The 23,797-nt window shown below is 44.6% G+C and overlaps 1 protein-coding gene across 1 annotated transcript in view; it reads left to right on the top strand.

Annotated features, from left to right (window-relative positions):
• The window catches only part of DST (dystonin), a 522,678-nt gene that overhangs the window by 381,530 nt on the left and 117,351 nt on the right, over positions 1-23,797 (top strand). Inside the window, exons 48-53 of the mRNA XM_052648315.1 lie at positions 1,687-2,235; positions 6,433-6,609; positions 11,747-11,870; positions 18,001-18,209; positions 19,598-19,915; positions 23,078-23,244. Coding sequence (XP_052504275.1) covers positions 1,687-2,235; positions 6,433-6,609; positions 11,747-11,870; positions 18,001-18,209; positions 19,598-19,915; positions 23,078-23,244 — 1,544 coding nt within the window. The remainder of the gene's footprint in view (positions 1-1,686; positions 2,236-6,432; positions 6,610-11,746; positions 11,871-18,000; positions 18,210-19,597; positions 19,916-23,077; positions 23,245-23,797) is intronic.

The following is a 23,797-nucleotide window of genomic DNA, read 5'->3' as shown; positions in this document are numbered from 1 at the left end:
CCAACCTACCAGACGGAGGCGTCCTGTGACTATAACTCACGTGTGGAAGACATCACTTGTGGGAGAAAAGTCACTGAGAGAGAAGTCCTTGCATATGTCTGCCATGCGGCAGGTGTTGTTACAGGCAGGGTGGGGACCAGGACTGGTGAGCCTGTTCTCTGCTGATGTCTGGGATCAGACTTTTCAGGACGAGCTGCCCCACAGCTCCTCGGCCCTGTTCATTTGATGGCTGGCGTGATCTTTTCTCAGCCCCTGGGTGCCAGCTCTTTTGTCAGTCATGAGCAGAATGAATTCCATCCTGTTGCTTGCCTGTGGGGCTGAGGATGACTGGGCAGGCAGTAACCATCTGCATTCTGTGGGTGCTGGGAGGCCGACTTCCTACTGAGTTGAGTTTGGTATGGGTGGGTGAGTGTGGGGTTGGGGCCCTCTTTCAGGGTTAATAGGATCATCAGAGAAGGGCCACACAGGAGAGGGAGATTTGTGGCAAGACTTAGGGGAGATGGGGGTTGCCAGGCAAGTATTTGGGGGTTGAGCTGGAGCCAGACAGGAGAGCAGCTGGAGAAAGGGGTCTCAGCGCACCCGCGGGTGGGGGTGGGTAGAGGTGGAGGCCAGGTGCCTGGTTGGGGGGGACAGTCAGGTCCCAGAGGGGGTTTGGAAATGGTTGGGATCAGACGTCTGGCTTCAAGTAAGTCATCACAAGAAATGCAGAAATGGCCCCAAAGGATTATTACACATTTTAAAAATTGAAGTATAGTTGATTTACAGTGTTGTGTTAGTTTCTATGGTACAGCAAAGTGATCTAGTTATACGTATGTATACACTTGTGTTTATACAGTTGCGTCTTTTCCATTATGCTTTTTACCACATTTTTAATGGCATGATGGGGTGGATGGAAGAATCTGGTTATGGCTGGAGAGGAAGGGCTCCTGGCTTCCTGAGGCCTGCGCAGCTGCCCTGAGGGCCCAGGGCAGGTATCTGTGCACACCTGTGACCCACCTGCCCCTCACCTGTGACCTGCTTTGTGCGCCGCCTCCAGGGTGGACTTGGATCCCTGGGTGTGCCAGGCTCTGCGGGCAGTGTTCTTCCCGCGTGGCTTCCTGTGGTCCTTTCAGCGTATCTGTGACTGTGGGGTATTGTCCTCTTTCCACTTCGGAAACCGGGCCTCCACCAGCCCAGGAGCAGCTCCAAGATGCTCCTATATTGTACATGCTCCTCTGACTTCTCTTGAGCTTCTCCAAATGTGTATTGTTCTTGTACTGCTTATCTTCATGGTTTTTTTCTTTGATGCTTTCAAATTATAGATTCTTTTTTCCTATTAAGTATTTTTTTCAAGATCATTTCGTAAGCAAACATCATACTTCCTTGATCAATAATCAGGTGAAGATGCTCCCCGTCCCTTTAGGGGGCTCGTGAGGAAGGGACCAGCCGACCTAGAGCAGGTGGTGGGTGCTTAAGTTGGAAGAGTAATTTGTGCCGTTCCTCCCCAAACTTCTCAAAACGGTACTTGTTCTGTGTGCTTGCCTAAGTCCTTTCCAGAGAAGACTGGAAATCCTAAGATGAGGTGAGCGTGCACCTCCTGTGGGGAAGCTCATCAGTGGAGGAGAGGCGGGGGCGGCGTGGCGGGAGGCGCGGGTGAGCGTTCCGCGCGCGCACACCCCGCGCCCTGACCCCGCCGCTCTCGCGCAGGCGCAGCACGCGGAGCTCGCGGCCCAGCACCAGGCGGTCCTCGCAGCCACGCAGGCGGCCCAGGCCTTGCTGGAGACGCAGGGCCACCACCTGTGCCCGGAGGAGAAGGAGAAGCTGCAGAGGAACGTGACGGAGCTGAAGGCTCACTTCGAAAGCGCGCTGGCCGCGTCGGAGACGGCGGTGCGCCGGACGCGCTCCCTGCAGGAGGAGCTGCACAAGTTCGACGCCGACTGCGGCGAGTTTGAGCAGTGGCTGCAGCAGGCAGAGCAGGACCTGCAGAACCTGGAGGCCGGCGCGGACGACCTCAGCGGGCTGACGGCCAAGCTGAAGCGGCAGAAGAGCTTCTCGGAAGACGTCATTTCGCACAAGGGGGACTTGAGGTACATCACCATCGCTGGCAACAGGGTACTGGAGGCAGCCAAGTCGTGCAGCGGCAGAGAGGGAGGCGGCCGGGCTGACCGGGACCAGGTGGACACCTCTGCCGCCCACAGAGAAGTGCAGGGCCGGCTGGACCGCGCCACCGAGCGCTTCAGGGCCCTCTACACGAAGGTAGGTGCAGTGTTTAAAACTGACGTCTGATTGATTTGCAAGGTCAGGTTAATTCCTGCTCTACAGCAGAGTGACTCAGTGGTACACGTGCATCTATTCTCTCTCATATTCTTTCCCTTACGGTTCATCACAGACGTTGAATATAGTCCCCAGTCCTATGTTGTTTATCCTCTCTGTGTAAGATAGCTCACCTCTGCTAATCCCAGACTCCTAACCTTTCCCTCCCTCGCACCCAGAGGGAGGGAAAGGTTTGGAGTCTGGGATCATGTCTGTGACTCTGTGTCTATGGCTCTGCTTTTGTTTCTCAGGCAACTTTGTGTCATATTTTAGATCCTGCATACAAGTGATATCATATGGCATTAGCCTTTCTCTTCCTGACTGACTTCACTGGTCATCTCTAGCTCCCTCCATGTTGCTGCAGATGGCATTATTTCATTCCTTTTCAGGCTGAGTAATATTCCACTGTATACATAGACCACACCTTCTTTATCTGTTGGTCTCTGTCCATGGACACTTACGTAGTTTCCGTGTCTTGGCCATCGTGAATAGCACTGCTATGAACATAGCGGTTGGAGTGCTTATCTGGATGTTATGCCCAGGAGTGGTATTGTTAGATTAGGTGGTAGCTCTATTTTTAGTTTTTTGAGGCAACTTCCTACTGTTCTCCATAGTGGCTGCACCAGTTTACATTCCCACCAACAGTGTAGGAGGGTTTCGTTTTCTCCACACCCTCTCCAGCTTTTATTATTTGTAGACTTTTTGATGATGGCCATTATGCCTGGTGCCAGGTGGTAACCTCGTAATATTGATTTGCATTTCGCTAAATATTTAGTGATGTTGAGCATCTTCTCATGTGCCTCTTGGCCATCTGTATGTCTTCTTTGGATTAATGTCTATTTAGTCCTCCCCATTTTTCAATTGGTGTTTGTTTTGTTATTGAGTTACATGAGCAGTCTATATGTTAGAGTTTAAGCTCTTGTTGGTTTCATCATTTGCCAGTATTTTCTCTGATTCCATCGGTATTCACTTTGTTTTGTTTATGATTTCATTTTCTGTGCAGTAAGTTTATTTCATTTTTAACTTTTTAATCTGTACCTATAGTTTTCACTCTGTCCTGTTAACTTTAGTTTTGGAATTAGAAGCAAGAAATTTGAAGACTGAAGCAGGGAAAATAAGGCATTTTCATCTTGCTTCCATCAGTCCTATTCATCTGCTTTACTTCTACAATACGTATTAAGAATGTAAAAATTAAGATTGTAAAGTTACTTACTTAGTTCACGTGTGGTTTCCAGGCAGCCCTGACTATAAAATTCTGTACTACCCATTTTGACCAGCAGGTGGTGTGTGTATTTTGGTTCTAAGCAGAGTACTTTGGCAAAGGAGAGAAGGAATGATAGAACCATTTGAATGCAGAGTTCCAAAGAATAGTAAGAAGAGATAAGAAAGCCTTCCTCAGTGATCAGTCCAAAGAAATAGAGGAAAATAACAGAATGGGAAAGACTAGAGATCTCTTCAAGAAAATTAGAGATACCAAGGGAGCATTTCATGCAAAGATGGGCACAATAAAGGACAGAAATGGTATGGACCTAACAGAAGCAGAAGATATTAAGAAGAGGTGGCAAGAATACACAGAACTATACAAAAAAGATCTTCACGACCCAGATAATCATGATGGTGTGATCACTCACCTAGAGCCAGACATCCTGGAATGTGAAGTCAAGTGGGCCTTAGGAAGCATCGCTATGAACAAAGCTAGTGGAGGTGATGGAATTCCAGTTGAGCTATTTCAAATCCTACAGAATGATGCTGTGAAAGTGCTGTACTCAATATGCCAGCAAATTCAGAAAACTCAGCAGTGGCCACAAGACTGGAAAAGGTCAGTTTTCATTCCAATCCCAAAGAAAGGCAATGCCAAAGAATGCTCAAACTACTGCACAATTGCACTCATCTCACACGCTAGTGAAGTCATGCTCAAAATTCTTCAAGCCAGGCTTCAACAGTATGTGAACTGTGAACTTCCAGATATTCAAGCTGGATTTAGAAAAGGCAGAGGAACCAGAGATCAAATTGCCAACATCCGCTGGATCATCAAAAAAGCGAGAGAGTTCCAGAAAAACATCTACTTCTGCTTTATTGACTTTGCCAAAGCCTTTGACTGTGTGGACTGCAACCAACTGTGGAAAATTCTTCAAGAGATGGGAATACCGTACCACCTAACCTGCCTCCTGAGAAATCTGTATGCAGGTCAAGAAGCAACAGTTAGAACTGGACATGGAACAACAGACTGGTTCCAAATAGGAAAATCAGTACACCAAGGCTGTATTTTGTCATCCTGCTTATTTAACTTCTATGCAGAGTACATCATGAGAAATGCTGGGCTGGAAGAAGCGCAAGCTGGAATCAAGATTGCCGGGAGAAATAGCAATAACCTCAGATATGCAGATGACACCACCTTTATGGCCAAAAGCACAGAAGAACTAAAGAGGCTCTTGATGAAAGTGAAAGAGGAGAGTGAAAAATTTGGCTTAAAGCTCAGCATTCAGAAAACTAAAATCATGGCATCTGGTCCCATGACTTCATGGCAAATAGATGAGGAAACAATGGAAACTTTATTTTTGGGGCTCCAACATCAGTGCAGATGGTGACTGCAGCCATGAAATTAAAAGACGCTTGTTCCTCGGAAGAAAAGTTATGGCCAACCTGCTGCTGCTGCTGCTGAGTCGCTTCAGTCGTGTCCGACTGTGTGTTAACCTGTAGACGGCAGCCCACCAGGCTCCTCCGTCCCTGGGATTCTCCAGGCAAGAACACTGGAGTGGGTTGCCATTTCCTTCTCCAGTGCATGAAAGTGAAAAGTGAAAGTGAAGTGGCTCAGTTGTGTGCGACCCTCAGCAAGCCCGTGGACTGCAGCCTTCCAGGTTCCTCTGCCCATGGGATTTTCCAGGCAAGAGTACTGGAGTGGGTTGCCATTGCCTTCTCTGTATGACCAACCTAGACAGCGTATTAAAAAGCAGAGACATTACTTTGCCAGCAAAGGTCTGTCTAGTCAAAGCTATAGTTTTCCCAGTAGTCATGTATGGATGTGAGATTTGGCATAAAAAAAGTTGAGCGCCGAGAATTGATGCTTTTGAAGTGTGGTGTTGGAGAAAATTCTTCCGAGTCCCTTGGACTGCAAGATCTAACCAGTCCATCCTAAAGGAGATCAGTCCTGGGTGGTCATTGGAAGAACTAATGCTGAAGCTGAAACTCCAATACTTTGGCCACTTGATGCAAAGAGCTGACTCATTTGAAAAGACCCTGATGCTGGGAAAGATTGAAGGCGGGAGAAGAAGGGGACGACAGAGGATGAGATGTTTGGATGGCATCACCAACTCAGTGGACATGAGTTTGAGTAATCTCCAGGAGTTGGTGATGGACAGGGAGGCCTGACATGCTGCAGTCCATCGGGTGGCAAAGAGTCAAACACGATTGAGCAAATGAAATATGAACTGTAACTATAGAGTGCTTTGCAGCCTCAAACTTGAGAAAGGAATCTTCATCTGTTAAAATTCGCTTCACAAGTGTTTGCTTTACACATATATTTGATTAGTATTATTTTAATACTGAGTGGCTAAGAGACAGTTTCCATTTCTATTATTCTTGTGGACCAGTAAGAGAATTTTGTTTAAAAACAGCGAAAGAAATAAAACAGAGAAAACATGTCCCAGTTGAGAGTATAAGCTGAACGGGCTGACCAGGCTGGCCCCCATGGCTTGTGGAGCATCGTTGGCTGTTGGCCTTTTCTTTCTCCTGGTCTGGATTCTTCCCTCCTCGTGTTGATCAGTCTTGTGCAGCATAGAGACGTGATCCATGAAGCACGGAGAGCGTCCCTCTGTCTGATGTACACTCTACGCCTGGTGTGTCAACTCCGTGAGACGAGCCCCTCTGATGACTGACACCTAGGGTCTTCAGTCTGGCTGAAGACTCGGCCCTGAATAGTTTTGAACTGGCATAAATGTAATCTGTCTCCTTGTGTTTGTGGTGACTTTCTGATTGGTTAGAGGAAGCATCTTCATATAAAGGAGAAACTCTTTGCTCTGTAGGTTTTGCTCACTGTGGTTGAAGTCTGGTGTCTTACAGGTGGCATGTCTCCTAGGTCCTGAAGATTGTGTACAGAAGTAGCAGATTTTGATTCCCACTCTTCCTTTGTTTGATTCTCAGTGCAATGTCCTCGGGAATAACCTCAAAGACCTGGTGGATAAATACCAGCACTACGAGGACGCCTCGTGCGGGCTTCTTTCTGGGCTCCAGGCCTGCGAGGCCACAGCCAGCAGACACTTATCCGAGCCCATTGCCGTGGACCCTAAAAACCTGCAGCGGCAGCTGGAAGAGATGAAGGTAAGAGAAACGAGAGGGAGGGAGAGATCCAGCCCCGCGGTAGTCCCACAGGAAACCTTGCTTTCCCCCGACTTGTGTGATCCTGCCCGCAGGGCAAGGGGACAGGGTCTAGGAAGGTGTGCGTGTCCCTCTGCGGGCCTCCTGACTTGGTCTTCCGATGTCTGTCCTTTTCTCTTTCTTCTGCTCTGGTTTAGCTGGTCTGACACTGCTGTCATGTCCCCCACCTCCTCCTGCCCAGACACAGCTTATACTCCAGTCCTGCCTGGACCAGCTGTGGTCTGCTCTGACTTGTTTTGTTTGCCATCTTTCTCCTTCGTCGGCTCTGAGGTCCGCAGGACTGACCCTTGGTCTGCTTTGCTCACTGCTGCGTGCCGGGGCCCCCGTGGGTCCTCGATGAACGTCCACGAGTGGATGGGGGCCAGGGGACAGTCACTGTCACACTCCACGTGACCTCCTGTTGAGTTTCCCCCTGATTCACAGAGGTGCACACTTCAGTTGTCACCTCGCCTGCTTCTCGGAGAAGCTGCCTGCCCTTTTGAATGTGCAGGGTTGCTGGGGGACTGTGTAATTGTGGGGTCTCAGCCACACCCCCAGTGGCCCAGAGAGTCCAGCCCATTTCGTACATTTCAGGTATATTTTCAAATCCACATGTAAGGGGAGAGAACTTTTGAAAAATGTTCTCCTTTCATGTGACCAGTAATTCTGATTTTGAGGGATGTCCCTGGTGGTCCAGTGGTCAAGATTTCATGCTTCCACTGCAGGAGGCACAGGTTGGATGGCAGGCCAGGAGACTAGTATCCCACACGCCAGGCCACGAGGCCTTAAAAGGAAGAAAATTTGAGTTTGTAAGTTTCATTTCTTAAACCTATTCTGTGTTTCCTTCTAGCAGGTGAATAGCAGTAGATTATTCTCAGCTTGATAAAAAGTGAGCATTAGTGCCAGTGAAACCACCGCCCTTCAGATTTGGTTGCATCTGTTCGTTACAGAGTCGGAAATCACTGTGCTGTTAACGAGAGAAGCAGGTCCTCTACTGACTTTACTGACCATTAGGTATTGCGTGAGGCCAGTGTCTTCTGGCAGGAGGAGTGCTGTGTCATTCCCTGGGGTAAAGTGTGGCAGCTTAAAGCTAAGCAGAGACAGGAGGGCCTGGGGCTAGAGGGCAGGCCTTGTGACTTCCCCGGAAGGGGCTGACCCAGCACTACCTGTGGCCCGAGCCAGGCCAGCCCCACAGGATGTAGCTTCCCCACGTCAGGGGTAACATTCTCGGTCCTGAGGCTCGTGTGCATGTGTGTGTGTGTGTGTGTGTGTGTGTGTGTGTGTGTGTGTTTCTCTCTTGCCCACAAGCCCGAGAACAGATCCATCAAAATGAAGTTTTCAGTCCCCGCTGGATGACAGGTCCAAGGACAGTGTATGCTGGCAGAGGAGATGTTGTGACTTAAAGGCCATTATTTTAATAGGAAATGTCAGGAGCTGATGGTTATTAAGATTGCCGGTATTTCATTTAATTAGGAAGTTAGGTATTTTTAGCATTGGAAACTATATGAAACAGAAATACATTTTTAGTTAGGTCTATACTAACAAACTGATTACATCCTGTATAAAAGTAGTTTTAATATAACTAAAGGAAAAAAAGGTGAAATGAACGCTATGGCTTTTTAATGAAATAGAAACGTGGATTAATTCTAAAACCTGAAGACTTCCTTGGTTCGTACAGAGGAAGAAGACTCCTCTTAAGGCAGCCAAAGAAGTAGAAAGAGAGAGGAATGTCTCCAAGGAGAACAAATTCCAATTAAGCCACAGCATCATTTTAGAAATTAATTGTGTGATTAGGAGTTTTTCCTGGCACGTGGCGATGTCGTCCTCACCGGTGATCTCAACAGGTAGTGAGGATGCGTTTTCATGAGGACTAAGGAGTCTCCCTTTCTTGCCTTTTACCAACAACGTCTTGCAATCATTTGTCTTTTAACAATAATACAGACACCTGACTACTACAAAATAATCAGTCTTTTCTACGTTTTCAATACTAACTTCTACTGACATTCTGTTGTATGATGAATATAATTTGGGGCACCCAGTGGGTTCATTTGAAATCTTTTAGGCCAATAGCACACTGTTAGTAGTGTTATTTTTCAAATCACCATTGGCTGTCCTGTAGGTAGTCTGATACCACTGGGCTAGAATGCTGCTTTTCAAAGTCAGTGGACAAAATGAGATTTTTAGTTCCACGTGAAGCACAGAAAGACAAGACCCTGGGACCCAGGTAGAGGCCTGGGTTTGGAGCCAGGCATGGGACCGTGTCCAATGGATGGCGTCGACCTTCCCAGCTTGCTCTGATCTCAGGAAGGGTGATGAGTGCACGGAGACTTTTGTGAGCTGGACAGGTGCCCGTGGCTTTGTAAACTTCACTCTTTTCTGGCCCAGGCTGGAAGCCAAGGTCGTCATCCTGCGTTGTTCCCTGTCCCGGATGCTGCTTTCGTGTCTTAATTTAATCGAAGTCCATTAAAAGCAGTATATGGCGCCCATTGGATGCTTCAGTTCGCAGATTTGTAGCATTATGAACTGCTACTGTGGCTAAATCAAAACCTGGTAACATGTTGTTTAGCCACTAAGTCGGGTCCGACTCTTTGTGACCCCAGCGACTACAGCCTGCCAGGCTGCCCTATCCTTCACCGTCTGCTGTCTGAGGGGCTCTCAAAGTATTCTCCAGCACCACAGTTCAAAAGCAGCAATTCTTAGGCACTCAGCCTTCTTTATGATCCAGTTCTCACCTCCATATGTGACTACTGGAAAAGCCATAGCTTTCACCTTATGGACCTTTGACAGCAAAGTGATATCTCTGCTTTTTAATACGCTGTCTAGGTTTGTCATAGCTTTTTCTTCTGAGAAGCAAGAAATGCTTGCTTGCATTAAGAAATTAAATGCTTGCTTTAATTTCATGGCTGCAGTCACCATCCAGAGTGATTTTGGAGCCCAGGAAAATAAAATCTGTCACTGTTTCCACTTTTCCCCCTTCTATTTGCCATAAAGTGATAGGACCTACCTTGTTAGGGACTGAAACCTATTGACTGTCTTGAACATAATTATGAAGAGAAAAGGTGTGGATGTTTTGAAGAGAAAGGTAAAGAAGAGATGCTTTTTTGTAATCTGTTTTTCAAGTTTTAGGATGGTCGGTAGGGCCATTGTTGGTATAGGATATTTTTATAAAACCATGATCACTTTTTCATAAATTCATTCATTCAGAGACATTTATATGCTAGGTCAGCTATTAGGTTTTGTGAAGACAAAAGGTGTTAAAACCCTGTCTCTGACTTTGGGGAACTCACATTCTAAAGAATACTCTTTTTGGAGGTACCTTTAAACTTGCTTCATTTCCTATTAACCTGTGTGAGGTGACTAAGCTGTCTGTGTGGCTTAGACTGCAGTCCATTTTAGGTGAAGTTCCTGTTTTGAGAAATTTCTTACCGTTACTGGCAACTAAACCTGTGGGAGAATTTCCCAAAATGACCCTTTGGATGCGGGTTCTTTGGTCTGTTAGATCAGCTGTAGGATCTGGTACTCAGATCACAGGTCCCAGGCTGGCCCTTTTTTGTTGAACCTTTGGACATAGGTGCAGCAACTTGTGTATTATCACAGCTTCTTGGATATGGGAGTTAATTGAGGAGATTTTTTGCCATCGGCTTTAGGCATTTGCTTTTTGTTGTTGTTGTTGGAGGCTAAAATAGAGGAGGAGCTTTTAAAACCTTACACCTAATATCTTCATTTATTTGCTTATTCATTTACTCATTTATTCCAGAAACTTCCATCAGTGCTATGTGACCAGCGCTGGGTGGGGCAGTACTACCGGAACTTGGATAGTATCAATTCCTAGTTCACACAGAGGTTCCAGTTTGATAGAAGAGACAGATCAATGCAGTGATATTCACAGGGCAAATCTGGGAGCTCCTCGGGGCAGTGTCCCAGGCTGGGGTGGGAAGAGACAGGGAGGCCCCCAGGCTGAATGTTAAAGGTTAAGAGCCAAGCTCAGGGCTGCCTGCCAAGGTCAGTGCGTAGAGATGCTGGGGCCTTGGGTCCAGGCAGAGTGAATCTTTGAGGGATAGCTGTGTCGTGGGCCACACCTGGAACCAGAGGTGGATAAAGATGAAACTGAAGATAGAACTAAGGAATAGATTTCCATGGGCCACGGATAGAAAGTTCCAGTATCCCCCTTATTCTGAAGCATGAGGAACCTATGAACGATTTTCAGAGCTGAGTCATGAAGCCGGGTGCGTGTCTTCCATCAAACGCACGGGGGACTGTATCGGGGGAGAGACTGGAGGGAGAGCATGTGGTTAGGAGGCTTTTTCCAGTGAAGTGAGAGATCCTCTTCCTGTGGTTCAAAAATACAGACCAGGAGCCCAAGTTTAAACAAAGGTGAAGCAGCTGAAATCGTCAGGGCTTGCTGCCTGGTTTGCAGATGGGAAGGAGCGGGGAGACACCACCTGGGGACCGTGCAGCCCGGGAGGAGGCCCGGAGCCACCCCTTCCCCAGACCCAGCCCAGCCCACCCTACGGGAGTCCTCCTCGCCCAGCTTTCCTTACTTATCTTTGGCACTCACCACTTCCTGCCTTAGACCAGAGGATCCAGTGGCTGAGCTTTGTATCTGTGTGATCTTTGTATCTTTCATAATACAGCAAGCTTTTTTGAAATTGGTTCGATGTTAAATAACTTCTGTTTCATTGATGGAAATGAATATGACTCAGCATTGAGTCAGGATGTGCTGAGAACCCTTAACTATCTCCTTACCTGGGGTCTGAAATGGCCCCAGAGGTTTTTTGTTGTTTGTTTCTCGTTTGTCTTTGTTTTCTGGAGGTTTTGGGGAACTCGGCCTGAGAGTGGAGTGTCTGAGGATCAGGACTGAGGCTGTTTATCGTGAGCAGATGCTGAGGGTTTATTCCAGGACTGAATCTGGATGATCCCAAGTGGCTGCTGGTTCCGAGTGCCGCTTTATACCTGGCCTGACGCTCAGAGTTCTGGTGTCAGTTTCTGCTGATGGCAAATCTCTGGCCGATTTCGCTTTGTCTTACTGTGCACCTTTTTTTCATGCTGCAAATCTGTTATTCAGTCCTACTGAGTGTAATTGAGGCATTTGATTCTCCAGGCTCTGCAGGGACAGATATCAAGTCAGCAGGTGGCTGTAGAGAAACTGAAGAAAACAGCTGAGGTGTTGTTAGACTCCAGGGCATCTCTCCTTCCCGCCAAGAATGACATCCAGAAAACACTGGGTAAGTAAGTGTGGGATGTCCTCGCGTCTGGTCTCGTGGGCGTGTTCTAAACAAAGGTTTCCTAATAGACTCGGAGGCATTGCTCCCTAGTACATTCCCGTTACTTTCACTCTGGAACAGCTCCTCCCAGTCTGAGCAAAGACCCGCTCTCCGTGGCAGGTGTGTTAGCGTCTTGGGAGTGGGGACTGGTTGTGTGGTTTGCAAAGAACATACTTAAGTTTTAATTTAGACAATATAGCAAAACTTTTAAAAAACTTTTATAGTTGATTAGCAGTATTTTGTTAGTGTAAGGGGTACAGCAAAATGATTGAGTTATACATGTATCTATACTCTTTTTCAAATTCTTTTCTCATAGGTTAGTTATTACAGAATACTGAGTAGAGGTCCTAGGGCTGTACAGCAGGTCCGTGTGACTGTGTACTTTCTGTACGGCAGTGTGTACTTTCTTGATCCCAAACTCCTAGTTTATTCCAGCCCTTAGCATTTCCCGTTTAGTGACGTTTGTGTTGTATGTCTGAGTCTGTTTCTGTTTTGTGAATAAGTTCATTTGTGTCAGTATTTTCAGGTTCCACATATAAATGATATCATGTATCTGTCACTGTCCGTCTGACTTGGCTCACTGTGATAATCTCTAGGTCCATCCGGGCTGGTGCAAATGGCATTCCCCTGTTCTTTTTATGGCTGAGTAATCTTCCATCATATGTGTGTATTGATGCTATGTCTTCTTTAGCCGTTCATCTGCTGATGGACGTTTAGGTTGTCCCCAAGTCTCGGCTAACATAAGTAGTCCTGCTCTGCACATTGGGGTGCATGTATCTTTTCAAATTATGGTTTTCTCTGGATATATACTCAGGAATGGGATTGTTGGATCGTACGGTAACTCTATTTTTAGTTTTTTTGAGGAACTATTCTCCCCAGTGACTGCACCAAATTATATTTCCACCAACGATGTATGAGGGTTTCCTTTTCTCCATACCCTTGCCAGTGTTTTATTGTTTGTGGACTTTTTGGTGATAACCATTCTGACCAGTGTGAGGTGATAACTTCATTGTAGTTTTGATTTATATTTCTCTGATAATTAGTGACGTTGAGCATCTTTTCATGTGATTTTTGGCCATCTGTATGTCTTCTTTAGGGGAATGTCTATTTAGATCTGCCCATTTTTTTATTGAGTTGCTGTTTTTCTGGTATTGAGCTGCATAAACTGTGTATTTTGGAGATGAATCCCTTGTCAGTTGCTTCATTTGCAAATATTTCGTCCAATTCTGTGGGTTGTCTTTTTACTTTGTTGATGGTTTCCTTTGCTGTGCAAAAGCTTTTAAGTTTAATTAGGTTCCATTTGTTTATTTTTGTTTTGTTTCTGTTACTGTAGAAGGTGGATCCAAAAAGACACTGTTGCGATTTATTTCACAGGCTCTGCCTGTGTTTTCTTCTTAGAGTTTTACTGTATCCAGCCTCACATTTAGGTTTTTTTAAAAAATTCTATTTTATATTTTAGTTGATTAAAAAAGAAATAATGTGCAGTAATCAGAGAAAGTAGACCCCAGCAAGATTCTTTTGGTTGTTGGGATTGGGCTGAGCTAGATTTTCAACCTATGGCCAGGAGCAGAAGCTTGAGAAGTCTTGTCAGAGTGGGGGCTCAGTGATCGGAGGTTGAAATGTTCCCACTTCTCCTCTCCTGGGGTCTTTCGTGGTCCTGGAAGCTCTGTTCAGTTGCAGTGATCCTCGTGCATCCTCTCACAGTAGATGGCAACTTTCTTGAGGACAGAGCTGTTATGCTACCCTTGGTATCTTCTCACAGTGTTTAGTTTAACTGCACAGTAGATTATCGGTTAACGTCACTTATTGTCACTGTATTTTTTGTTTTGACTTTGCTGCTTTTCCTGTATTTAATGTGTTGTTTGACATTACTAAGTATTTCTTGGTGTGAAAATTTCTTGGTGTTCAAGGTGGATTTAGAAAAGGTAGAGGAACCAGAGATCAAATTGCCAACATCCTTTGGATCATAGAAAAAAACAAGAGAATTCCAGAAAAACATTTTTGCTTTATTGACTACACCAAAGCCTTTAACTGTGTGGATCACAACAAACTGTGGAAAATTCTTCAAGAGATGGGAATACCAGACACCTGACCTTCCTCCTGAGAAATCTGTATGCAGGTCAAGAAGCAACAGTTAGAACTGGACCTGGAACAACAGCCTGGTTCTAAATAGGGAAGGGAGTATGTCAAGGCTGTATATTGTCACCCTGCTTATTTAACTTATATGCAGTGTGCATCATGTGAAATGCCAGGCTGGATGAAGCACAAGCTGAAATCAAGATTGCAGGGAGAAATATTAATAACCTCAGATTTGCAGATGACACCACCCTTATGGAAGAAAGTGAAGAACTAAAGAGCTTCTTGGTGAAAGTGAAAGAGGAGAGTGAAAAAGTTGGCTTAAAACTCAACATTCAGAAAACTAAGATCATGGCATCTGGTCCTGTCACTTCATGGCAAATAGATGGGGAAACAATGGAAACAGTGACAGACTTTGTTTTCGGGGGCTCCAAAATCACTCCAGATGGTGACGGCAGCCGTAAAATTAAAAGATGCTTGCTCCTTGGAAGAAAAGCTATGACTAACCTGGACAGCATATTAAAAAGCAGAGACATTTCTTTGCCAACAAAGGTCCGTCTAGTCAAAGCTATTGTTTTTCCAGTAGTCATGTGTGGATGTGAGAGTTGGACCATAAGGAAAGCTGAGCGCCGAAGAATTGATGCTTTTGAACTGTGGTGTAGGAGAAGACTCTTGACCCTTGCAGACCCTTGGGCTGCAAAGAGATCAAACCAGTCCATCCTAAAGGAAATCAGTCCTGGATATTCATTGGAAAGACTGATGCTGAAGCCGAAGCTCCAATACTTTGGTCACCTGATCAAAGAACTGACTCATTGGAAAAGACCCTGATGCTGGGAAAGATTGAAGGCAGGAGGAGAAGAGGATGACAGAGGATGAGATGTTTGGATGGCATCATCGACTCAATGGCCATGAGTTTGAGCAAGCTCTGGGAGTTGGTGATGGACAGGGAAGCCTGGCATGTTGCAGTCCACGAAGCTGCAAAGAGTTGGACATGACTGAGCAACTGAACTGAATTGGTGTGAAAGAAAAATCCTAACACAGCAAGTGATTAACAGACCTTTCACTGCAACAGAGCTGGCATTAAAATATGAGTTGAAATTTTAGGTAAAGAGAAGGATGAAGCTTTGCTGTGCTAAAATCACTCTGTCTACTTAATATTCCCTATATGGGAATGGAATCTAAAAAAACAGTGGGGGTGTGTATGTGTTAGTCACCCACTAGGGAGGCCCAATATATACATATATATTTATGTATATATATGGATAACTGATACACTTTGCTGTACTGCGGAAAGAACACAACATTGTAAATCAACTATACTCCAATAAAAATGAATTTAAAAAATAAAACCACTCTGTAGAAGAGACACCTTTTTCGTTTTTACAGACATTCAGAATCTTTAAAAAAAATTTTTTTTTCAGATGACTTATTTCCAGCTGTATACAATATGCTTCTTCTAACTTACAAGAAGAAATGCTTGATCTTATTTATGATTTTGTATTTAAAGAAGCAAGAACCCTGGAGGCAAAATATCAGTAATAATGACCATAACGTCTGCATCATTTCAAGAAAATGTGAAAGAAATATATGAAGTTTTATACTTTTTCTGTTACAGTATTTCTTTCATGGATTTAAACAATGATGTAGTGCAGTTTCTTTTTTTATCAGCTTTTTAAATTGCAGTATAGTTGAATTGCGGTGTATTAATTTCCGCTGCACAGCAGTGGTTCAGTTGTACCTGTATATGCGTTCTTTTATAATGTTCTTTTCCTTGGTGGTTTATCACAGGATATTGAGCACAGTTCCCTGTGCCATGCAGCAGGACCTTGCTGTTTATCCATCCTGTGTACAAAAGCTTACGTCTGCTAACCGCCCCTGACTCCATCCTCCCCGACCCCCACTCGGTTGCCACCAGTTTGTTCTCGAGAGACAGTCACAATCTCCTGATCACACATTTTGTCATGTACTTTTCAGCATGTGTATATAGATACTCAGAGATGCATGTCCATTTATAAATTTCAGATGTTACTATCTTAACATATTACATGCATTATGGTTATAAGGCACAAAAAATGTAATATGTTAAAGTATAAGATCAAAATATGAGTGGAAGTTACAACGTGTTGCTCCTCTGTCCCAGGCACTGGTTACTTTGGTGCTGAAAGGACTTGGGTACAGGGACTTGGGGGAGAAAAAAGACTATTATGTGTAATTCTGTGACTTGAAGAAGTACTTTGACATTTTCCCCATTGTTAAGCGTACATAATTCACTTGCATTTGTTTAAAAATATGTGTTACATTATTTAACATATGTTACATTGTTTTAAGAGTGAAACTTCTCTCTGGCATAGTTTTCTAGGAATATGTGAAAGTATAATTAAGATATAAGGAGTTTCTCTGAGATATAGTTGACTTCTAAGAGAACCAACCACTTTAAAAAGTAACATTCTAAAAGTAAATTTTGTTTGTACATTTTTCTAGCATAATTTTTAGTTACTAAAATTAAGAATTTAGTGATAATATTTTATTACTAAGTCCCAAAGTAAACTACGCATTGATTAAAAAAATATTTAATTGACATATAGTTGATTTACAATGTTGTGTGTGCTAAGTTTATTAAAATAGTGACCTTACTTGGGAAATCACTTACCACAGCGAAACAGACAGGATGGTGCCCTGGGGAAGCTGCCCATGTGAGAAACGGCTCACCTGCCAATTGTGGCCTGCAGTTCTGGTGACCTGCTCTGTGACTTTCACAGAATCATGAGCTTGAACCTGCTCCTGTCTGCCCTGGGCGCCTTGGTGCATATCAAAGACTGTGCCCGCCCCATCCCCTTCCCAGGGCCTTCTTAGTGTTTTCATAAAAGGAGCATGACTGACTCTCTCATTCATCCCGGCCTGACGTCTCAGTCAGGTGAAAACCTGTCAAACTGTTTTCTCATGATGTAATATTAGAGCAAACAAAAATTATACGGAATATGGTCTGTGGGCCAAACATAAGAATATAAGGTCATAGTGTATCAGATGATGGCATTCAGAAATCGTTACAATTTTTTGCAGATTCTTGGACAGTAAGTGATAATTGATGATTGTTTTCCAGAGACACAGGTTGTGGGGAGGAAAGGAGAGAGGAATACAGTAAAAACCATTGTTCTTTGAATTTCTCATTGGTCTGCAATATAGAATATAGGATGTTAAAATGTAGAGCTTTATTTACAAATGAAAACTAGCCAGAAAGTTTTTTTTTAAGCATCTCAAGTCTTCAGAATGGAAACTAATCTCATCTGATAGCTCAGCCTGTTAACTCTGTTTTTTTTCCTTCCCTTTTGGTCTGCTGTTAAATTTATCAAAGAAGTTCAGTGTTAACCTTAGAAGCATAATCTCGGCCTCCTTCATTTAATGTGGATTTTTGTTGTTGTCTGTTAACATCTGCCTTTGCCACCTTCTATGCATTTGAATACTTTACTGAGGATGCAAAGGGTGACAAAGCCTAAATGTGTATGTGTGTGTGTGAGAGACAGCAAGAGAGACAGAGATTGAAGTGATTTTTTTGTGTAAAGGTGAATTCTGAATAAATCCTTGGAAGTGTATGCTTTCCCTTGGAATTGGCTCTGTGCAGCCGTCGCCTTCCCCACGTAGTTATGAGGTGTGGCTACTGTGAAATGTCACATTGAGAAACCACCATGTACTCCAACGATTGGCTGTCTGGAACTCGTTCATTTCTCTGGGACAGTTCAAATGTTTACACATCCCCAAATCTCTTTTCAAATCCAGATGATGTACACTCATGTACACTAATCAAACATCCCCAGCTTTTTATTTTCCACTGGGATCTTTGCTTTCTGTTTTCAGGTTTTGTTGGTGCTCTGATGGTGCAAATATGAATTTGCTACTTAAATCTTTTCTTCTTCTTCCAGTTCTAGTGTGGGATTTTGTGATTCTCCTTAGCATATTCTGGAAAGGAATGGGGCAGAGAGCTCTTAGTGGTTGACGTTCCCTGATTCTTTTGGACCAGATGACATTGTCGGGAGGTACGATGACCTGTCTGCGTCTGTCAGTGAGCGGAACGAGAAGCTGCAGATGACGCTGACCCGCTCGCTGAGCGTGCAGGACGGCCTGGACGAGATGCTCCTCTGGATGGCGGGGGTGGAGCGCTGCCTGCAGGAGCCGTGCCAGCTGCCCTTGAGTTCCACCGCGCTGCAGGATGTCATCAGTAAAAGCATCGTAAGTGACTTCAAACAAGTAGACCGCTATCCAGTGGGGAAAAAACAGTATCTCAGGTTATTTAAAAAGTGTGGATGCTTTCATGCTCTGCCCGTCTCAAAGCCTCACTCATCCTCACTACACGTTTTCACCCCTAAAATTAATATATCCGGGATTTCCCATGTGCAGACATAGAATCTATATATAAAGTGTTAGTATACCATTATTTGCTCTTTTATATATATATATCCTCCTCAACATATAGTCTTGAGTTGTAAGCCTCATTCTAGAGGGCAGAAAGCACAACCCTCTAATTTTCTTTAGGGAAAAACAGACTTATTTTTCCTGGGAACTTGAACCTGTATACTGTTGGGTTCTCTGGCTAAAATAGCACTTGATATTGGGTATATTCAAAATAATTGTAGGCAAGTTACCAAGAGGGTAGATCTTAAAAGTTTTTATCACAACAAAAAAGATTGTAACTAGGTGCGGTGACGGACGTTTCCTAGACTTATTGTGGTGATCACTTAGCGATATTTCCAACTATCGAATCTTCGTGTTATTTGCGCATGTGTCTGGCTCTTTGAGACCCATTGGATTGGAGCCCACCAGGCTCCTCTGTCCATGGGAATTTTCAGACAAGAATACTGGGTTGCCATTTCCTTCTCCAGGGGATCTTCCTGACCCAGGGATTGAACCCACATCTCCTGTGACCCCTGCACTGCAGGCGGATTCTTTAGCTGCTGGGGCATGGGGGGAGCCCCATTATGTTGTCCGCTGAAACTGACTTACTGTTTAACATTATTGTAACATAATGTTATATATATATATATGTCAGTTATATCTCAGTTAAAAATTATATTGAAAAAAGTGTAATGATGCTCCAAAGATGGGTAGATTTAAGATGAATTTAAGGCATAAAGAGATGTTTCCTGAGTATAGCAGCGTGGAAAGTAGTGCCTGCACGGTCATGTGTGCGAAGGAGCCCAGGGGCTGCTTGTACCTTCCCTGAGCGTCGCTCGTGGCAGAGGGCGTCTCACATGCCGGGCCCTGTTTGTTCACCCAGCTTCAGCCTGCTGCCCAGGAGTTAATCAGATCAGTGTTGTCTGGCCTTTGGAAACCCAGCAGCGTGGCTAATCCCTGGGCTGCCGGAGATCCCGGGGTCGCAGAGTGGCAGCCACCTGCCGCGTCTCCAGGGCAGCCGGCCAGCTGCCTGCAGGCTCCGTGGTTGGCCGGGGCGGGCCTGGGGGTGGGGTGGGCTGGGGGACCCCCTCAGTTGGTCTGTCACTCCCGTTAGCTTCCTTAGTCACAGGTGGCTCAAGCTTCTGTTGTTACGAATAGTAATCTTCACAATTCTGTGACATTGTAAACATCAATCTGTGACGCACGTGGTCTCTGGTTCATTTCAGATGCTGGAGCAGGACATTGCAGGGCGGCAGAGCAGCATAAACGCCATGAATGAGAAAGTGAAGAGGTTCACGGAAACCACAGACCCGTCCACCGCGTCCTCGCTACAGGCCCGCATGAAGGACTTAGCCTCCCGGTTTTCAGAAGCAAGTCACAAGCACAAAGAAAAACTTGCCCAAATGGAGAAGCTCAAAACCAAAGTGGAGCGGTTTGAGAACCTCTCCGAAAAGCTCCAGACGTTCTTAGAAGCCAAAACCCAGGCTCTCACTGAGGCAGATGTACCTGGGAAAGATGTTACTGAGCTGTCTCAGTTTATGCAGGTATGTCTTCTGTGGAACTCACAAGGCTGAGCAAGTATATCAGCAGCCAAGACAAACTCATACATTTATGGGCAGAATTAATGATTAACAGGCATCATTTAAATTGCTGATGGATTGGAAAAGATCCATGATTTTCTCCTTTAAAAACTTTAGAGCCCATCTCCTCCTTGAGGCCTCTGCTCATTGCCCAGAAGTGAACCCCATCTCTCATTTTCTGTATATCATAGATACTGCTACTGCTGCTAAGTCGCTTCAGTCATGTCCGACTCTGTGCGACCCCAGAGACAGCAGCCCACCAGGCTCCCCCGTCCCTGGGATTCTCCAGGCAGCCCACTGGAGTGGGTTGCCATTTCCTTCCTATTCCAGAACTCAGATTAGAACGTAGAGTGCATTTTTAAATTAAAATTTACCATGTTCTCTTTCAGACAGCCTACCTGCATGTTGGTTTACACTTAGATCGTAGGCAGGATCGTTCTGTGACATTCTGAGTAGGGTCGTTTGCGTCCATACCTGCAACTTGGTGGAGTGCCCTTTGAAGATCTGGCAACATCCTATATATTTTTTTATTTTTCTTACTGAAGTCTAGTTGATTTACAGTGTTGTGTTAATTTCTGCTGGACAGCAAACTTAGTCAGTTCTGTGTGTGTGTGTATGTATTGTTGTTGTTCAGCCACCCAGTCAGATCTGACTCTTTGCAGCCCCATGACTATAGCACGCCAGGCCTCCCTGTCCCTCACCATCTCCCAAAGTATGCCCAAGTTTGTGTCCATTGCATGAGTGATGCCATCCAGCCATCTCGTCCTCTGATGCCCTCTTCCCCTTCTGCCCTCAATCTGTCCCAGCATCAGGGACTTTTCCAGTGAGTCAGCTGTTCGCATCAGATGACCAAAATACGGGAGCTTCAACTTGAGCATCAATCCTTCCAACGAGTGTTCAAGGTTGATCTCCCTTAAGATTGACTGGTTTGATCTCCTTGCAGCCAAAGAGACACTCAGTCGTCTTCTCCAGCACCGTAGTTCGAAGGCACCAATTCTTTGGAGCTCTGACTTCTTTATGATCCAGCTCTTACAAATGTACATGACCACTGGGAAGACCAAAGCCTTGACTATACAGACCTTTTTGGCAGAGTAATGTCTCTGCTTTCCAGTACACTCTCTAGGTTTGTCATAGCTTTCCTGCCAGAAAGCAAGCATTTTCTGACTTCATGGCTGCAGTCACTATCTGCAGTGATTTTAGAGCCCAAGAAGAGAAAATCTGTTACTCCTTCCACTTTTTTCCCCTCTATTTGCCATGAAGTGATGGGGCTGGATGCCATGATCTTAGTTTTTTGAATGTTGAGCTTTAAGCCAACTTTTTTGCTCTCTTCCTTCACCCTCATCAAGAGCTTCTTCAGTTCCTTTTCACTTTCCTCCATTAGAGTAGTATCATCTGTGTATCTGAGGTTGTTGATGTTTCTCCTGCCTGTCTTGATTCCAGCTTGTAACACATCCAGCCCAGCGTTTCTCCTGATGTGCTCAGCGTATAAATTAAACGAACACGGTGCCTATAGACAGCCCAGTTGCACTCCTTTCTTAATCTTGAACAAGCCAGCTCTTTCATACAGGGTTCTAGGTGTTGCTTCTTGACCTGCGTACAGATTTCTCGGGAGACAGGTCAGGTGGTCTGGTATTCCCATCTCTTTAAGAGCTTTCTATAGTTTATTATGATCCATACAGTCAAATTCTTTGGCCTAATCAGTGAAACAGAGGTAGATGTTTCTCTGGAATTCCCTTGCAAATGTTGGCAATTTGATCTCTGGCCCCTCTTCCTTTTCTAAACCCAGCTTGGACATCTAGAAGTTCTTGGTTCACATAATGCCAAAACTTAGCACGCAAGATTTTAAGCATGATCTTACTAACATGCGAGATGAGTGCAGTTGTCTGATGGTTAGCACATTGTTTAGTTTCTTCTTGGGAATTGGGATGAGGATTGACCTTTTCCAGTCCTGTGGTCACTGCTGGGTCTTCCAGATTTGCTGACATATTGAATGCAACAACTTGATGGCATCGTCCTTCAGGGTTTTGAACAGTTTTACTGGAATTCTGTTGCACCCACTAACTCTGATAATAGCAGTGCTTCCTAAGGCCCACGTGGCTTCACTCTTCAGAATGTCTGGCTCTGGGTGGCTGGCCACACCACCGTGGTCATCCAGTTCATTTGGGTCTTTTTTACACAGTTTTTCTGTGTATTCTTTCCATCTCTTCTTGATCTCTTCAGTGTCTGCTAGGTCTCTACTCTTTATGTCCTTTATTGTGCACATCTTTGGACAAAATGATCCCTTGGTATCTCCCGTTCTCCTGAAGAGATCCCTAGTGTTTCCCCTTCTGTTGTTTTCTTCTAGTTTTATACACGGATCATTGAAGAAGGCCTTCTTGTCTCTCCGTGCTGTTCTTTGGAAATCTGCATTTAGTTGGATATACCTTTGCGTTTCTCCCTTGCTTTTCACTTCTCGTCTCCCTTTTGCTATTTGTGAGGCCTCCTCTGATAACCACATCACCTTCCTGCTTTTCTTTTTCTTTGGAATGGTTTTGTTTGCTGCCTCCTGTACAATGTCACAGACCTCCAACCATAGTTCTTCAGGCACAGTGGTTACAAGTTCTGATCCCTCGACTCTGTTCATTACCTCTGCTGCATATTCATGGGGGTTTGATTTAAGTCATACCTAGCTGGCCTAGCGGTTTTCCCCGCTTTCTTTAGTATAAGTCTGAATTTTGCTGTGAGAAGCTGTTAATACGAGCCACAGTCAGCTCCAGGTCTGATTTTGCTGACTGTTTACTGCTGCTCCATCTTTGGCTATTAAGAATATAATCGATTTGATTTCAGTATTGGCCATTTGGTGATGTCCATGTGTAACGTCATCTCTCATGTTGTTGTAAAAGGGTGTTTGTGTATATATACAAATATGTATGTTCTTTTCCAGGTTCTTTTCCTTCGTGGTTTGTCATCAGATACTGAGTACAGTTCTCTGTGCTGCACAGTAGGACCCTGTTTGTCCTCCTGCACCCAAGAGTCTACCTCTGCTGATCTCAGACCCCCACCCCACCCTTCTCTAACCCCTCCCCTTTGACAGCCACTGGTCTGTTCTCTGTGTCTGCAGCAACATCTCATGTTGATGTTTTGTAGGAATCAACATCTGAATTGCTAGAACGCAAGAAAGATCTGGAAGTTTTGCAGAATCTCTTGAAGGAGATCTCCAGCCATGGCTTGCCAGGGGATAAGGCTCTGGTTTTTGAAAAAACAAATAATTTGTCAAAGAAATTCAAGGAAATGGAGGACACTGTCAAAGAAAAGTAAGCACCACTTAAGAAACTGAATTTTATTCCACTTGGTCCTAGTTGAAAGGCATGATGTTTATTTGCTTGCACAGATGCCTGGAACAGTTTTGGAAACTTGAGAATAAGCATAGGGCTACTTTATAAGTACTTCTGTGTTGCTAATTCTTTTGCTGTTAAAATGAAGTGTATTTTTGTTAAATTATTTAGGAGGGAAAGTGAATTTTTCTTACATGAAAGTAGAAAGCATTATGTGAGGAACATGGTGGTGGTAGTGTTTCACTGAAAGTAGTCTAAACTTGCTGTAGTCTAAAACTAAAACCTTCAGCAAAAACCTTGAAATAACCTTGAAAGATAGCCAGTGGCCATGGCTTTCTAGACTCAGTTCAGAAACTATGCATCAATCCAATATAGTTCTGGATGCCTTTTTTTAAAAAAGTAGTTTGGTTTTTAAGGAGTTGTAGATCAGACATGATTCCATGAAAAGACAAGATAACATACAAAAGTGAACCTAAATTAAGGTAAAGAACTGCACAGGGTGAGCCTTGTGACTGAGCTTTTATTGAATATA

This window comes from Budorcas taxicolor, chromosome 11 (assembly GCF_023091745.1).
Source record: "Budorcas taxicolor isolate Tak-1 chromosome 11, Takin1.1, whole genome shotgun sequence".
In the NCBI taxonomy this organism is placed as follows: Eukaryota; Metazoa; Chordata; class Mammalia; order Artiodactyla; family Bovidae; genus Budorcas; species Budorcas taxicolor.
This window is presented reverse-complemented; position numbering and strand designations above follow the sequence as displayed.